At 34.8% G+C, this 18,614-nt stretch overlaps 1 protein-coding gene across 3 annotated transcripts in view; it reads left to right on the forward strand.

The window, feature by feature from the left end:
- baiap3 (BAI1 associated protein 3) overlaps positions 1-18,614 on the forward strand; it is a 160,174-nt gene that overhangs the window by 97,874 nt on the left and 43,686 nt on the right. For all 3 annotated transcript variants that reach the window (XM_062049979.1, XM_062049982.1, XM_062049980.1), the window contains exons 8-20: positions 642-855; positions 2,575-2,619; positions 4,429-4,506; positions 4,614-4,719; positions 4,788-4,895; positions 7,041-7,133; positions 8,316-8,419; positions 8,486-8,603; positions 8,768-8,892; positions 13,755-13,845; positions 14,028-14,084; positions 14,156-14,253; positions 14,327-14,378. In XM_062049979.1, the coding sequence (XP_061905963.1) occupies positions 642-855; positions 2,575-2,619; positions 4,429-4,506; positions 4,614-4,719; positions 4,788-4,895; positions 7,041-7,133; positions 8,316-8,419; positions 8,486-8,603; positions 8,768-8,892; positions 13,755-13,845; positions 14,028-14,084; positions 14,156-14,253; positions 14,327-14,378 (1,289 nt within the window). The remainder of the gene's footprint in view (positions 1-641; positions 856-2,574; positions 2,620-4,428; positions 4,507-4,613; positions 4,720-4,787; positions 4,896-7,040; positions 7,134-8,315; positions 8,420-8,485; positions 8,604-8,767; positions 8,893-13,754; positions 13,846-14,027; positions 14,085-14,155; positions 14,254-14,326; positions 14,379-18,614) is intronic.

Below are 18,614 nucleotides of genomic sequence, written 5' to 3' on the forward strand. Positions count from 1 at the left end.
TCTTGGATTGTTTGTTAGCTGTCTGCCTGTGTGTGTAGTTAGTATGTTCCAATAGCAGCAGAAGTGCACTTTTTGGAGAGTTGTATTATTTTCAGTTTTGTGCCCAAGGGACTGATTTTTTTTAACACTATATTATTATTTATGCACCTATAGTGATCACAGAGACAGGTTGTTTTTGTGTTACTGTATATATTTGTTTTTCTGAAAAATCCCACTTAATATACTTTGGGTAACAACAGTCAATATTTATTTAATTTTTTTAGGGGGGTAATAGTCAATATTTATGTATTTATTTTATTTTAGTTTTTTCTTATAAAATAAAAGTGAGCTTTTGTTAAACCAAATATTGTGTTTTTTTCCATGTACAACAACCTATCTGGATTCGATAAGAGAATCGATTAGGAATCGGTTCGATAAGAGGATTCGATAATGGGCCCGAACTCGATAATTTCTTATCAAACATCATGCCTAATCGGTACACCTAAATAACCATGCTTACTCTAATTATTCACACCACGGGCACAATTTAACAACTGTGTGTTCATATTTAGTCCATTGATACAGCCATACGCGCTGTGCACTGACTACTCTAAAGTACATTGCAAATTGTCTTTTTCTTTTGTCTTAATCCTGGAGTCCAGGCTACAGCGACCCCTACTGCATGCTGGGTATCCTGGAGGGCCAGAGCCCCCGGGAGCCGGAGGAGAAGAAGGAGAGGAAGTTCAGCTTCAGGAAGAGGAAGGACAAGCTGGAGAAACGCTCCAGCACCAAGGAGGCCTTGCCGGCCAGGTGCATCCAGGTGACCGAGGTCAAGCCCGAGACTCTCAACCCGGTCTGGGACGAACACTTTGTCTTGTGAGTTTCACACGGCATACATTATGTACATCATAATAATATTTGTAATAATATTTCTACATACATTATGTATATCATAATAATAACATAATAACATAACATAATAATAAATAACTATAATAAATAGTTTAATAATAATAATTAATGATGAATAACATAACATAACATAATAATAAATAACTATAATAAATAGTTTAATCATAATAATTAATAATAAATAACATAATAACATAACATAATAATAAATAACTATAATAAATAGTTTAATAAGAATAATTAATAATAAATAACATAATAACATAACATAATAATAAATAACTATAATAAATAGTTTAATAATAATAATTAATAATAAATAACATAATAACAACAATAAATAACTATAATAAATAGTTTAATAATAATAATTAATAATAAATAACATAATAACATAACATAATAATAAATAACTATAATAATAGTTTAAAAATAATAATTAATAATAAATAACATAATAACATAACATAATAATAAATAACTATAATAAATAGTTTAATAATAATAATAATAAATAACATAATAACATAACATAATAATAAATAACTATAATAAATAGTTTAATAATAATAATTAATAATAAATAACATAATAACATAACATAATAATAAATAACTATAATAAATAGTTTGATAATAATAATTAATAATAAATAACATAATAACAACATAATAATAAATAACTATAATAAAAAGTTTAATAATAATAATTAATAATAAATAACATAATAACATAACATAATAATAAATAACTATAATAAATAGTTTAATAATAATAAATAACATAATAACATAACATAATAATAAATAACTATAATAGTTTAATAATAATAATTAATAATAAATAACATAATAACATAACATAATAATAAATAACTATAATAAATAGTTTGATAATAATTAATAATAAATAACATAATAACATAACATAATAATAAATAACTATAATAAATAGTTTAATAATAATAATTAATAATAAATAACATAAAAACATAACATAATAATAAATAACTATAATAAATGGTTTAATAACAATAATAATAAATAACATAATAACATAACATAATAATAAATTACTATAATAAATAGTTTAATAATAATAATTAATAATAAATAACATAATAACATAACATAATAATAAATAACTATAATAAATAGTTTAATAATAATAATTAATAATAAATAACATAATAACATAACATAATAATAAATAACTATAACAAATAGTTTAATAATAATAATTAATAATAAATAACATAATAACATAACATAATAATACATAACTATAATAAATATTTTAATAATTAATAATAAATAACATAATAACATAACATAATAATAAATAACTATAATAAATAGTTTAATAATAATAATTAATAATAAATAACATAATAACATAACATAATAATAAATAACTATAATAAATAGTTTAATAATAATAATTAATAATAAATAACATAATAACATAACATAATAATAAATAACTATAATAAATAGTTTAATAATAATAATTAATAATAAATAACATAATAACATAACATAATAATAAATAACTATAATAAATAGTTTAATAATAATAATAGTAATAATAACATAATAATAAATAACATAATAACATTATGTATATCATAATAATATTTGCACAGTCACATGATGGGTTTTTTCTTCTGTTTTGCCCTCACAGTGAAGTGGACGATGTGCACAATGACCTTCTACATTTGGACATTTGGTAAGATTATTATTAATAAATACATTTTTTGTAATCATGAAAACGTGACCCATGTCCTTTGGCATGTGAAATATGGTGTCACTGTAATCCTTTCTTCATTAATTTCATTTATTTTGGACATAACCCGCCGGACACAACATTAGGTACACCTGATAGGTCCAGCAAAATATTAGAAAAAGTGTGATGCAAAGTATGTACAAAACCCAAAAACCAGTGAAGTTGGCACGTTGTGTAAATGGTAAATAAAAACAGAATACAATGATTTGCAAATCCTTTTCAACTTATATTCAATTGAATAGACTGCAAAGACAAGATACTTGGAAAACTTTATTTTTTGCAAATGTTAGCTCATTTGAAATTTGATGCCTGCCACATGTTTCAAAAAAGCTGGCACAAGTGGCAAAAAAGACTGAGAAAGTTGAGGGAATGCTCATCAAACGCTTATATGGAACATCCCACAGGTAAACTGGCTAAATTGGGAACAGGTGGGTGGGTGAAATGCTCAGTCATTCACAAACAAGGATGGGGCGAGGGTCACCACTTTGTCAACAAATGCGTGAGCAAATATTTGAACAGTTTAAGAACAACATTTCTCAATGAGCCATTGCAAGGAATTTAGGGATTTCACCATCTACGGTCTGTAATATCATCAAAAGGTTCAGAGAATCTGGAGAATTCACTGCATGTAAGTGATGATATTACGGACCTTCGATCCCTCAGGCGTCAAAAAGCGACATCAGTGTGTAAAGGATATCACTGCATGGGCTCAGGACACACTTCAGAAAACCACTGTCAGTAACTACAGCTGGTCGCTACATCTGTAAGTGCAAGTTAAAACTCTACAAAGCAAAGCGAAAGCCATTTATCAACAACACCCAGAAACGCCGCCGGCTTCGCTTCTAAGATGGACTGATGCAAAGTGTAAAAGTGTTCTGTGGTCTGACGAGTCCACATTTCAAATTGTTTTTTGGAAACTGTGGACGTCGTGTCCTCCGGACCAAAGAGGAAAAGAACCATCCGGATTGTTATAGGCGCAAAGTTGAAAAGCCAGCATCTGTGATGGTATGGGGGTGTATTAGTGCCCAAGACATGGGTAACTTACACATCTGTGAAGGCACCATTAATGCTGAAAGGTACATACAGGGTTTGAAGCAACATATGTTGCCATCCAAGCAACGTTGTCATGGACGCCCCTGCTTATTTCAGCAAGACAATGCCAAGCCACGTGTTACAACAGCGTGGCTTCATAGTAAAAGAGTGCGGGTACTAGACTGGCCTGCCTGTAGTCCAGACCTGTCTCCCATTGAAAATGTGTGGCGCATTATGAAGCCTAAAATACCACAACGGAGACCCCCGGACTGTTGAACAACTTAAGCTGTACATCAAGCAAGAATGGGAAAGAATTCCACCTGAGAAGCTTCAAAAATGTGTCTCCTCAGTTCCCAAACGTTTACAGAGTGTTGTTAAAAGGAAAGGCCATGTAACACAGTGGTGAACATGCCCTTTCCCAACTACTTTGGCACGTGTTGCAGCCATGAAATTCTAAGTTCATTATTATTTGCAAAATATATCAAATATGTTGTCTTTGTAGTGCATTCAATTGAATATGGGTTGAAAAGGATTTGCAAATTGTATTCTGTTTATATTTACATCTAACACAATTTCCCAACTCATATGGAAACGGGGTTTGTACATTCACAGTCCCATTCGAATGTGTTTATGAACAAGGGCGAACAGGTAGTGCCAACTTTATTTGTTGTGCAAACACCGGAATGTTCCCTTTCACCCCTCATGCTTGACCTTCTCCAGGGATCACGATGATGACGTTTCGGTGGCCGAGGCCTGCAAAAAGCTCAACGAAGTCAGCGGGCTTCGAGGAATGGGAAGGTAGAAAATCTCCCCTTTAAGTTATTCACTGTCTTTCATGGCCGATCATGCTGCTTCTTCTGGACTAAGCAAACAGGTTGCTCACCTTCTTCATCGCCTCTCGACAGGTATTTCAAGCAGATCGCAAAGTCGGTGCGGTCCAACGGATCGTCCTCGTCCGGCTCCGAGGAGAACGCAGATGACTTCCTGGGATGCATCAACATCTCTTTAAATGTAAGTTCTAGTAAACGTTTAAAACATCTCACAGCGCCGCTCACTTGGCTTGTTTTGCACCCCGACAGGAGATCCCCGTCGGAGGCTTCGACACCTGGTTCAAACTGGAGCCCCGGTCCAGCGCCTCCAAAGTGTCAGGAGAATGTCACCTGATACTGAAGCTGTTCACCAGCCAGGTGCAAAGTCTCATGTGCTCTACTCAATAACAAGTCTCCTAGACTTCAATTATTTTCACTTGGGGCCAAATTTAGAGAAACAAATGTGTCTATATATATATATATATATATATATATATATATATATATATATATATATATATATATATATATATACATACATACATATATGTACATGTGTATATATATACATATATATATATATATATATATATATATATATATATATATATATATATATATATATATATATATATATATATATATATATATATATATACAAACCCCGTTTCCATATGAGTTGAGAAATTGTGTTAGATGTAAATATAAACGGAATACAATGATTTGCAAATCCTTTTCAACCCATATTCAGTTGAATGCACTACAAAGACAAGATATTTGATGTTCAAACTCATAAACTTTATTTATTTTTTTTGCAAATAATAATCAACTTAGAATTTCATGGCTGCAACGCGTGCCAAAGTAGTTGGGAAAGGGCATGTTCACCACTGTGTTACATGGCCTTTCCTTTGAACAACACTCAGTAAACGTTTGGGAACTGAGGAGACACATTTTTGAAGCTTCTCAGGTGGAATTATTTCCCATTCTTGCTTGATGTACAGCTTAAGTTGTTCAACAGTCCGGGGGTCTCCCTTGTGCTATTTTAGGCTTCATAATGCGCCACACATTTTCAATGGGAGACAGGTCTGGACTACAGGCAGGCCAGTCTAGTACCCGCACTCTTTTACTATGAAGCCACGTTGATGTAACACGTGGCTTGGCATTGTCTTGCTGAAATAAGCAGGGGCGTCCATGGTAACGTTGCTTGGATGGCAACATATGTTGCTCCAAAACCTGTATGTACCTTTCAGCATTAATGGCGCCTTCACAGATGTGTAAGTTACCCATGTCTTGGGCACTAATACACCCCCATACCATCACAGATGCTGGCTTTTACACTTTGCGCCTATAACAATCCGGATGGTTCTTTTCCTCTTTGGTCCGGAGGACACGACGTCCACAGTTTCCAAAAACAATTTGAAATGTGGACTTGTCAGACCACAGAACACTTTTCCACTTTGTATCAGTCCATCTTAGATGAGCTCAGGCCCAGCGAAGCCGACGGCGTTTCTGGGTGTTGTTGATAAACGGTTTTCGCCTTGCATAGGAGAGTTTTAACTTGCACTTACAGATGTAGCGACCAACTGTAGTTACTGACAGTGGGTTTTTGAAGTGTTCCTGAGCCCATGTGGTGATATCCTTTACACAGTGATGTCGCTTGTTGATGCAGTACAGCCTGAGGGATGGAAGGTCACGGGCTTAGCTGCTTACGTGCAGTGATTTCTCCAGATTCTCTGAACCCTTTGATGATATTACGGAGCGTAGATGGTGAAATCCCTAAATTCCTTGCAATAGCTGCTTGAGAAAGGTTTTTCTTAAACTGCTCAACAATTTGCTCACGCATTTGTTGACAAAGTGGTGACCCTCACTCCATCCTTGTTTGTGAATGACTGAGCATTTCATGGAATCTACTTTTATACCCAATCATGGCACCCACCTGTTCCCAATTTGCCTGTTCACATGTGGGATGTTCCAAATAAGTGTTTAAGGAACTTTATCAGTATTTATTGCCACCTTTCCCAACTTCTTTGTCACGTGTCGCTGGCATCAAATTCTAAAGTTAATGATTATTTGCAAAAAAAAAAAAAATGTTTATCAGTTTGAACATCAAATATGTTGTCTTTGTAGCATATTCAACTGAATATGGGTTGAAAATGATTTGCAAATCATTGTATTCCGTTTATATTTACATCTAACACAATTTCCCAACTCATTGGCGGCATCAATGCTGGTTTAGCAAGTTTGCTCCTTACAGCTATTACAACACTGGTTCTGTTGCTGCCATATTGTGTAATAATATATAATAATATTAAATGACCATTCAAATGTATCATGTACTCTTAATCCTTGATTAGGTTAAAAAATGTGATTATGAAGTTTTCACATTTTGGAAAAATAACACCCTCTTGCTTCCAATGAATTATTTAGGTAAATTGACGCCAAGGCTATAATGAGAGCATTTACTGTGATACGTATTTAATATATAAACCGTTTGTTCTTTTCACCTCTTTTTTTGCCCTGAAGAGAGACACAACGCTGTCTAAGAGAGAATCCAACGTGTCCATCCACAAGAAACTGCTGAGTCGGATTGTTGAGCACGAGCACGCCCATGTCAAGGTGACGTTCCTTCAACATTATCATTTATACACTACCGTTCAAAAGTTTGGGGTCACCCAAACAATTTTGTGGAATAGCCTTCACTTCTAAGAACAAGAATAGACTGTCGAGTTTCAGATGAAAGTTCTCTTTTTCTGGCCATTTTGAGCGTTTAATTGACCCCTCTCAAATGTGATGCTCCAGAAACTCAATCTACTCAAAGGAAGGTCAGTTTTGTAGCTTCTGTAACGAGCTAAACTGTTTTCAGATGTGTGAACATGATTGCACAAGGGTTTTCTAATCATCAATTAGCCTTTTGAGCTAATGGGCAAACACATTGTACCATTAGAACACTGGAGTGATAGTTGCTGGAAATGGGCCTCTATACACCTATGTAGATATTGCACCAAAAACCAGACATTTGCAGCTAGAATAGTCATTTACCACATTAGCAATGTATAGAGTGTATTTCTTTCAAGTTAAGACTAGTTTAAAGTTGTCTTCATTGAAAAGTACAGTGCTTTTCCTTCAAAAATAAGGACATTTCAATGTGACCCCAAACTTTAGAACGGTAGTGTATATTGTCGGTTTTCTTGGTTTCGCTGTGACGTCGTTAGTCGTGACCCCAGGATGCAGAGGCGGCAGGCAAAGTGCAGGTCAAACTATTTCTTTAACGAAAATAAAGAAATAGTGCTGCAGTGATAGTATGATAGTACATATGATAGTATATATCTGTATCATGAATCAATTTAAGTGGACCCCGACTTAAACAAGTTGAAAAACTTATTCGGGTGTTACCATTTAGTGGTCAATTGTACGGAATATGTACTTCACTGTGCAACCTACTAATAAAAGTCTCAATCAATCAATCAATGCAGGGAGGTGCACAGGAAGCTATGCACGATTAGGTATGATGCGAAGCCCAAAAGCACAGCAATGAGCCAGAGGATAGGGCTGGCGTATAAAGCATCCTGATTGGCAACCAGGAACTGGTGTGTCCTGAATGTGGAAATGGTGGAAGTTTGAAAAATGGCCAAATCATTTCGAATGGGGAAAAATGTCCCGGGAAAAACCTGGAATTCTGGGGAATCTGGAAATTTGAACAGTTTGAAGTTGAAACTGTTTGAATTGGGTGAAAAATGTGGAAAGTAGAAGGAAAAGTTGGAGCATTCACACAATAACAGTTTTTGTGTACTCTGCCAGCGGGAGCCGTATAACTGGAACGGGCAGGTTAGCCCCCCGGCGTGGACCACGCTGACTCACCACGCCATGCAGACGGACCTCACCCGCCTCCAACAGGCCATCATGTGAGTAAAACCACGTTGGACGTCCGGAAAGGAAGCTCTAAAAACCGCTCCGTTTTCCCGCCGCAGTCGCTGGCAGTGCTACAGCGGCCACCACCGAACCCAGCGTGTGTGCTACTCCCTGCTGCTGCGCCTCCTGAGGGCCATCGATGCAGAGTGGGACCCCCCCTCCGTGAGAGGAGACCTGGTAGGCGCTCCGACCCCAGGCGGGAGGGGGGAGGGGGGTTTAAAAAGCACGACGGTTTCCGCGGAAACGTGCGCCTCATTAGCTCGTCACTGACATTCATTGAGGCTTTTTTGCTCCAGTCAAAAATGTCCGACAGCGTAACCTGGGGGGCTTCCTGTGTCCAGGAGAGGCAGCTCTCGGACAGTTTCAGGCTGTACACGGAACACTGCCTGTGTCTGATGAAGAACATGAGGCAGGTGTTCCCTTGCACCAGCGCCGCCGCCGTAACGCGCTACGAACTGATGCTAAGGTAACGTGCCTCCGCCGCCGACGCATCACACTGCAAAAAGTCTGTGTTCAAAAACAAGGAGAAAAAAAAGGAAAAATGAGGGGTATTTTACTTGAACTAAGCAAAATTATCTGCCAATAGAACAAGGAAATTTGGCTTGTCCAGACTTTCCAAAACAAGTAAAATTAGCTAACCTCAATGAACCCCAAAATACCTTAAAATAAGTATATTCTCACTAATAACGAGTGCACTTTTCTTGGTAGAAAAAACAAATATGAGACCTTTTTGCTCAATATGTTGAAAAATATTCTTAAATGAAGTAAATGCTAGTGCCATTATCTTGACATAATGATATGCGCTCGGCATTACATTTCTTGACACCAGCAAACTTACACTAAAAACTAGTTTATTGTTCTTAATGGAAAGGCAAAAAGGCAACGCTCAGGCAAATCATATTGTCTAAAAATGCATTTTCCCATCGATAACATGACATCATCGCGCCAAGTGCGTGCTCTTTCAGTCAATAAGTGAGCAAGGAATATAGTGTGTATATATATATATATATATATTAATTATATATATATATATATATATATATATATATATATATATATATATATATATATATATATATATATATATATATATATTAATTAGATTATCCAAAAAAATAGTGCTCGATACCGTGGTAGAGCGTAATATGTATGTGTGGGAAAAAATCACAAGACTATTTCATCTCTACAGGCCTGTTTCATGAGGGGTTTCCTCAATCCTCAGGAGATTTCTCAGAAAATCTCCTGAGGATTGAGGAAACCCCCATGAAACAGGCCTGTAGAGATGACATAGTCTTGTGATTTTTTCCCACACATACATATATATATATATATATATATATATATATATATATATATATATATATATATATATATATATATATATATATATATATATATATATATATATATATATATATATATATATATATGTATATATATATATATATATATATATATATATATATATATCAGTGTTTCCCACACATTCATTTATTTGTGGCGGCCCGCCACGAAAGAATTACGTACTCCACAAATAAATACAAAAATACAAAATTTTAATTTTTTTAAATTTTTTAATTTATTTATTTTTTGTCCTGTCCAGCTTCTCAGGCAAATCATATAGTTGATGTAGATGCCCATATAGGCTGTTCAGCTTTACTCTACAAAAGAGAAGCGTAGGATACTTCTCTAGTTGCCTTATTTGTATTTGACCACTATTGTTTTCTGTTTATTTGTTACTGGCTGTGACAGGACACCTCTGCCTCTGTTTCACTTTATGTTGCTGGTAAATAATATGGTTGTAGTAGTAGGCTAAAGTTAAATTATTTGGTATGCACTAATTAAAGGGGCAGAGCTTTAAGAGACATTTTAGCTTTTATATTTTATAAGATATATTTTTTGTAAGAACCACAATTAATAAATATATTTCAGTGAATAACTTATTGTTCAAATCTGTATATAAATATGTACATAAATTATATTGTAAAATGGATGGACGGATGGACGTTTAAAACAAAACTGTTATTATTAATTAGTAAGTATACATTTTTTTAGCCTTTTTAGAGAAAATCACATCATTGTAGTAAATTATGCAAATTACTCGATGATGTCATGGTGACCACGCCCATAGCCACGCCCATAGCCACGCCCCCACCGCCACAGGTATCTTGGCAGTTAATGGGAAACACTGTATATATATATATATATATATATATATATATATATATATATATATATATATATATATATATATATATATATATATATATATATATATATATATATATATATATATTTATTTATTTATTTTTACAGCCCGGCCCCCGGCCAATTTTTTTTTATTGTTTTATTGTTCCCATTTTATTCATCTGAATGTGCATGAACTATTTCTGTTCAAAATTGTTTCGAAATGTCACATGTTAAACGTTTAAATATTAACTGTCAGTTTAATTATGAGACACAATTGTGTCAAAGTCATGTTTTTTTTTTTTCATGCTTGAAATAAGAAATGATTACTTTGAAAAAGCAGTTTTATACTTGTGAGTGTTGATGACACAGCCTTGCAACAGTTGATATTCTAGTTTCAAGCATGTTTTACTCAACATAGGTCATCAAATCTCAGCAACAAGCTGTAATATCTTACTGAGATCATTTAGGACCAAAACACTTAAAACAAGTAAAACACTCTAACATAAAATCTGCTTAGTGAGAAGAATTATCTTGTCAGACGGAAAATAAGCAAATATCACCCTTATTTGAGATATTTAATCTTACTTAGTTTTCAGTTTTTGCAGTGCACTTGCTATCAACGTGACATGCTTGACCTTTCATGCAGAAATTAATGTTGTTTTTTTTTACTGCACGGTACCTCTAGACCAGCTACTGGCAGGTACTAACTAAGCCACAGTCTTTTTTCTTGTGAGTGCCTAATAAAACATTTGAACAATGAGAGGAAGGCCATTTTCATTTGGTAAAAAAAGATTCAAATCAATCCAAAATGCTTAAAAGTTATATACAGTATAGTGGAACTATTATTTTTGCTCACTTTTTGATTAACGATCTACCAACCCCAATTTGAAATGTGGACTCGTCAGACCACAGAACACTTTTCCAATTTGCATCAGTCCATTTTAGGTGAGCTCGGGCCCAGCGGAGCCGGCGGCGTTTCTGGGTGTTGTTGATAAATGGCTTTCACTTTGCATAGTAGAGTTTTAACTAGAGATGTCCGATAATGGCTTTTTTGCCGATATTCCGATATTGTCCAACTCTTAATTACCGGTTCCGATATCAACCGATACCGATATATACAGTCGTGGAATTAACACATTATTATGCCTAATTTTGTTCTGATGCCCCGCTGGATGCATTAAAACAATGTAACAAGGTTTTCCAAAATAAATCGACTCAAGTTATGGAAAAAAATGCCAACATGGCACTGCCATATTTATTATTGAAGTCACAAAGTGCTTTTTTTTTTTTTTAACATGCCTCAAAACAGCAGCTTGGAATTTGGGACATGCTCTCCCTGAGAGAGCATGAGGAGGTTGAGGTGGGCAGGGTTAGGGGGGGGCGGGGTTGAGGTAGCGGGGGGTGTATATTGTAGCGTCCCGGAAGAGTTAGTGCTGCAAGGGGTTCTGGGTATTTGTTCTGTTGTGTTTATGTTGTGTTACGGTGCGGATGTTCTCCCGAAATGTGTTTGTCGTTCTTGTTTGGTGTGGGTTCACAGTGTGGCGCATATTTGTAACAGTGTTAAAGTTGTTTATACGGTCACCCTCAGTGTGACCTGTATGGCTGTTGACCAAGTATGACTTGCATTCACTTGTGTGTGTGAAAAGCCGTAGATATTATGTGATTGGGCCGGCACGCAAAGGCAGTGCCTTTAAGGTTTATTGGCGCTCTGTACTTCTCCCTACGTCCGTGTACACAGCGGCGTTTTAAAAAGTCATACATTTTACTTTTTGAAACCGATACCGATAATTTCCGATATTACATTTTAAAGCATTTATCAGCAGTCCGATATTATCGGACATCTCTAGTTTTAACTTGCACTTACAGATGTAGCGATCAACTGTAGTTAACTGACAGTGGTTTTCTGAAGTGTTCTTGAGCCCATGTGGTGATATCCTTTACACACTGATGTCGGTTTTTGATGCAGTACCGCCTGGGGGATCGAAGGCCACGGGCATTCAATGTGGGTTTTCGGCCTTGCCGCTTACGTGCTGTGATTTTCTCCAGATAATCTGAACCTTTTGACGATAGGCAGTATTCAATTGAACGTGCCAACTTCACTGGTTTTGGGTTTTGTAGGAAGTAGCTTTTTCCATGAGGCTGAATGTGTTATGTTGCGCCCTACAACCTGTTCATACTCTAAATGTTGTACTAATTACACACCAGCTGTTTGATTGTAACATTAATCTTAGTTGTAGTGTTCACTTCCAAATTTGGAGGTGTGGAAATAGCCATGTAAAATTGCTAATGCTAATAGTAGCCTGTCTATGGCAAATCCAATGTAAATTAGCATCAAGCTGGTGTGTCTCGTTCCATACGATGAGTTTGAGGCGTGTTTTTCGCAGTTTACTCTGATTCTAAGCTCCCTAAAAAGTAAAAAAGTGTTTAAAAAATAAAATTCAATTTAAAAAACAAATAAAAAAATATAGAACATTTACGGAGCCTAGAGGACATGGGGGGAAAACATTTGTTTCATAATTTTTTTTTATTATTATTATTTTTTAGACATGTATCTCGTGCGCACGAGAAACTTTTTATAAAGTTTTAAAAAAAATGTAAAAAAATGTTTTTTTTTTTTTTTTTTTAGACATGTAACTTTTTACATGTTACAAATAAAAAGTAAAGTTATAAAGTTATAAAAAAAATGTTTTTAAAAATTATATATATATATATTTTTTTTTAGACATGTATCTCGTGCGCACGAGAAACTTTTTATAAAGTTATAAAAAAAATGTAAAAAAAAAGATTTTTTTTTTCTTTTTTAGACATGTAACTTTTTACATGTTACATATAAAAAGTAAAGTTATAAAGTTATAAAAAAAATGTTTTTAAAAATTATATATATATATATATTTTTTTAGACATGTATCTCGTGCGCACAAGAAAGTTTCCTGTGCGCACGAGATACATGTCTAAAAAATAAAATAAAATATAATTTTTATTTTTATTTTTTATTTTTTATAACTTTATAAAAAGTTTCTCGTGCGCACAAGATACATGTCCAAAAATTTTTTTTTTTAAATAAAAATATTTTAAAGGTTAGTACCCTAGTCTTACTGGGGTTGACTTCTAATAGAACACCATTTTTGTGACCCCCAGGGGGATTGGCTACATGCAAAACATGCGGGCGTTTAAGACTGTTTGTCCTCTGCGCAACGAGCTGCACTTGGACATCACCTCTGCTGTGAAGGTAAGTGCCATGAAATACATAATAGTACACCAACCAGACTCCACTGTGCGGAATAAAGTGCGTACTGTCGTCAGTCAGCCTGCGAACCGCCTGTTGGAAAACATGGCTTTGAAGTCCTGTAATTAACCCGATGGGGCACATTAATAATGAGCCGCTTGCTAATGACTGCACGGTCTCCGCAGAAAGGAACCTCGGAGTGGTACGAGACCCTCATCGCGCAGCACAAACCGGAAGACGGGGTATGTGCACACTCACTTTGAAAGCATTGTACTGTACTTGGGTTGTGGAAAAACTTAACAAGGTTGTGCAGTCTCTGGAGGAGCAGCTGAAGAAGCTGGTACTGGTGGTGGACGCCGTGTGCGCCGACATGCAGAGAGCCCAGAACATCTACAACAAACTCTTCTACAGGTGAACGCCCAGCAGGAATGCGCCGTTACGTCTTTGTTGCACTTCAAAATTGACTTCCTGCTTGTTTCTGCAGTGCGGTCAAAGTGGATTTCTTCAGCGTGTCCTACAGGCAGCTGGAGAAACTGGTATGTCTCCAGAACCCGCAGGTTCCATTTCATTTTAACAGCAGATTTTAAGACGTGTAGCGAAGCCTGAAGAGGCGGATGCCCTATTTTTCGGACCCCAAGGCGCACTTAAAATCCTTTCATTTTCTCAAAAATCGACAGTGCGCCTTATAAACCGGTGCGCCTAATATACGGAATAATTTTGGTTGTGCTTACTGACCTGGAAGCTATTTTATTTTGTACATTGTGAAATAAGTGTGACCAGTAGATGGCAGTCACACATAAGAGATATGTGTAGACTATCATGTTCTGTGGTCTGGGTTATGTTTTGTTATTTTTTGTTAGTTTTTATGCACCCTTGTTTGTTTTAGTTTCCATGACGACTGATTAGTTTCACCTGTCTGATGTGTTTGACTCACGCACCTGCTTTAATCAGAGACTATTATTTATTGAATCAAAAATACTGAAATTCCACGACATAGTGAATTTGCAAACAGCTAAAATTATGCACAAAGCAAACTATAACCTGCTACCCAAGAATATACAACAATTCTTCTCAAAAAAAGAGGAGAAATATAATCTTAGAGAAAAACGTAATTTAAAACATTTGTTTGCACATACAACACTTAAGACCTTCAGTATATCAGTATGTGGAATTAAATTATGGAATGGATTAAGCAAAGCAATCAAACAATGTACTAATATGATACACTTCAAGAAACTCTTCAAACTTAAAGTGTTTACAAAGTACAAAGAAGAAGAACCATGACAAACATTCTCAATTTATTTCATCCATCCATTCATTCATTCTTAAAGTAATCTTACTTATCTCATCATATGAAATATGACTTACTTCACCAATTATTATTATTAAATTCTTACTATTATTTATTTATTTATTTTTATTGTGATTACTTATGGAGTTTATTGTGAAAAAATTGTGAACAGGAAGTGAACAAAAAGTTTTGCAACTGTTATGTAAAGAAAGGGGGTAGGATTAAATAAGCTCTGCTTCTTCCTACTCCTTTTCGAACATGTTGAAAAGAAACTGGAAATTGTGATGTATCATGTTGTATGCTTGCATGTTCGAAATAAACTCAAAACTCAAACTCAAACTCAAGCCTGTTTTGCCAGTTAGTCATCCTGGCGACATTACTCTGTATTTGCTCTGTTCATGCCATTGATTCATGCTCTGCCAAGTAAGTTTTGTTTCATGTCCATAGTTTCTGCCTATGTGTTAGTTTTTGGTATCATACGCTAAGTTGTGCCTTTTTGTTTTCACCTTTTTTATAGTTATAATTAAAACATTTCCTAACTTCAAGCCATGACTGGTCTAGTCCGTTTGCGTCACGGGAGAACAAATCTCGCAGAAAGCTGCGTAAAAATCCACGTCGTGACATAGACTGAAATATGACTCAAGTGAACAACACCACAATTGTATATGTTCCATTTAGTGTTGTCCTGATACCAATATTTTGGTACCGGTACCAGTACCAAAATGTATTTTGATACTTTTCGGTAGTTTTCGATACTTTTCTAAATAAAGGGGACCACAAAAAATTGCATTATTGGCTTTATTTTAACAAAAAATCTTAGGGTACATTAAATATATGTTTTTTATTGCAAGTTTTTCCTTAAATAAAATAGTGAACATACTAGACAACTTGTCTTTTAGTAGTAAGTAAACAAACAAAGGCTCCTAATTTAGTCAGCTGACATATGCAGTAACATATTGTGTCATTTTCCATTCTATTATTTTGTCAAAATTATTAAGGACAAGCGGTAGAAAATGAATTATTAATCTACTTGTTCATTTACTGGTAATATCTGCTTATTTTCTATTTTAACATGTTCTATCTACACTTCTGTTAAAATGTAATAATCACTTATTCTTCTGTTGTTTGATACTTTACATTAGTTTTGGATGATACCACAAATTTGAGTAACGATCCGATACCAAGTAGTTACAAGATCATACATTGGTCATATTCAAAGTCCTCTTGTGTCCAGGGACATATTTACTGAGTTTATAAACATAATATACTTTTTTTTTTTAAACAAAAAATGATTTTGTGATGCTAAAAAATATTGATGTAATCACAGTAGTAACAACTAGATACGCTTTTGTACTTGGTATCATTACAGTGGATGTTAGGTGTAAATCCACCAATGGCGTTTGTTTACATTGTGACGCCGGTGAGCTACGGTGTGTAGTGAAGCATGTTTAGCTATTCCTCGTCCTGCAGGGATGATACTTGTAAGAAACTTACTTTATTTGTTGCCATGGAGACCAGGATTAGTGATTTAGAAGTAGCTAAAACACTGCAGACTGCGGCTGGACTTTAGCCGCTAGCTAGCTAGCCAGGTCTTAAAGCACCTCTTCCTGAGGGCGTTTCAGTGTTATAGCTTCACCTTTATCGTTAGTTTTTAAGCCAAAATGCGTCCGTTCTCCCTTTTCTGTCTACACACTGTGTCTGCTTGTAAGTACTCCGTGTGTGTGCGCTGTCGAACATGCTCGTCTGCTCGTAAAACCAACAATGACACGACGTGATGACGACGGGGGTACCGAATATGATTCATTAATATCGCGGTACTATACCCTACAACCCTAGTTCCATTGAAAATATAGAGCATTACACACGGCGCTCAAAAATCTATCAACATGTTTTAGTAGGACTTTGGTAAGCTGTGAAGCCGCACCGCTTGATGGATTGTACTGTGCTTCAACATAGGAGTATTATTATGGTGTGTGTATAAGGTAAGACATATTATCTGGCGTTTTATTTCACAATATTATGCAAAAGCAACTTTTCTTACCTTCTGGTACCTGCTGATCTGTATTTGGGATCTGCATAACTCCTGAAAATTTGCGTGCGTCCGCCTTTGTAGTCCGTGCCGACACCGTAGTCGATAAGCTTCTTCTTTTTCTCTATCTTCTTGTTATGGGACATTCATCCTCAGCTGTTGCCATTTTGTAATATATCAGGCATGAGATTTTTCCGTCTAAAGTCGGAATTCCGTCTTTTTTAATCTCGGGAAAAAAAATAAAATTATCTCCCGTTTTTCCGGGGTTTTTTTCCGACCCTACATCAAGATTCGAGACGTAGTTTATATTACGCCGTAGTTGATTGGTCGATATGTTCCTTGTGACCAATCAGGACATCTGTTATGAATGATGACGTTAATAACGTCATCATTCATAATGGTTATTACCGCCATTTTCCATAGGTAAACGATGTCGGTTCTTGAAATTCAAAGAGTCGCATTATTGATTCCAGTTAACAATTTATTTGAAATAAATTTGCATATAATACTATTTTGTAATATTAAGTTCTTATGTAGTCTGTTGAAACTATTGTCAGTGGTGTAACAATCTTGGAGGTAAATATTTTCACACTTGTTTCATGCAATATGTCAGTGTCCTCACATTATTATTATTTCCTATTTTCAAATATGAGTAAACAATACTAAACATGTTTAATTATTTTCATAAATTTATATCCTATTTTGGCGAAAATAATAAAATGTTTACATTTGGTATTTTGTTGAATAAATTTGCAAGGAAAGCTCATGTTAGGGCTGGGCTCTCCGAGAAAGCTAATGTGTGAAGTGAACTGAAGTAATGTGGTAATACTGTAAATAAACTGTAGATCAGGGGTCACCAACGCGGTGCCCGCGGGCACCAGATAGCCCGTAAGGACCAGATGAGTAGCCCGCTGGCCTGTTCTAAAAATAGCTCAAATAGCAGCACTTACCAGTGAGCTGCCTCTATTTTTTAAATTTTATTTATTTACTAGCAAGCTGGTCTCGCTTTGCCCGACATTTTTAATTCTAAGAGAGACAAAACTCAAATAGAATTTGAAAATCCAAGAAAATGTTTTAAAGACTTGGTCTTCACTTGTTTAAATAAATTCATTAATTTTTTTACTTTGCTTCTTATAACTTTCAGAAAGACAATTTTAGAGAAAAAATACAACCTTAAAAATGATTTTAGGATTTTTAAACACATATACCTTTTTACCTTTTAAATTCCTTCCTCTTCTTTCCTGACCATTTAAATCAATGTTCAAGTAAATTGATTTTTTTTTATTGTAAAGAATAATAAATAAATTTTAATTTAATTCTTCATTTTAGCTTCTGTTTTTTCGACGAAGAATATTTGTGAAATATTTCTTCAAACTTATCATGATTAAAATTCAAAAAAATTATTCTGGCAAATCTAGAAAATCTGTAGAATCAAATTTAAATCTTATTTCA

The sequence above is a fragment of the Entelurus aequoreus genome, linkage group LG06 (genome assembly GCF_033978785.1).
Source record: "Entelurus aequoreus isolate RoL-2023_Sb linkage group LG06, RoL_Eaeq_v1.1, whole genome shotgun sequence".
NCBI lineage: Eukaryota > Metazoa > Chordata > Actinopteri > Syngnathiformes > Syngnathidae > Entelurus > Entelurus aequoreus.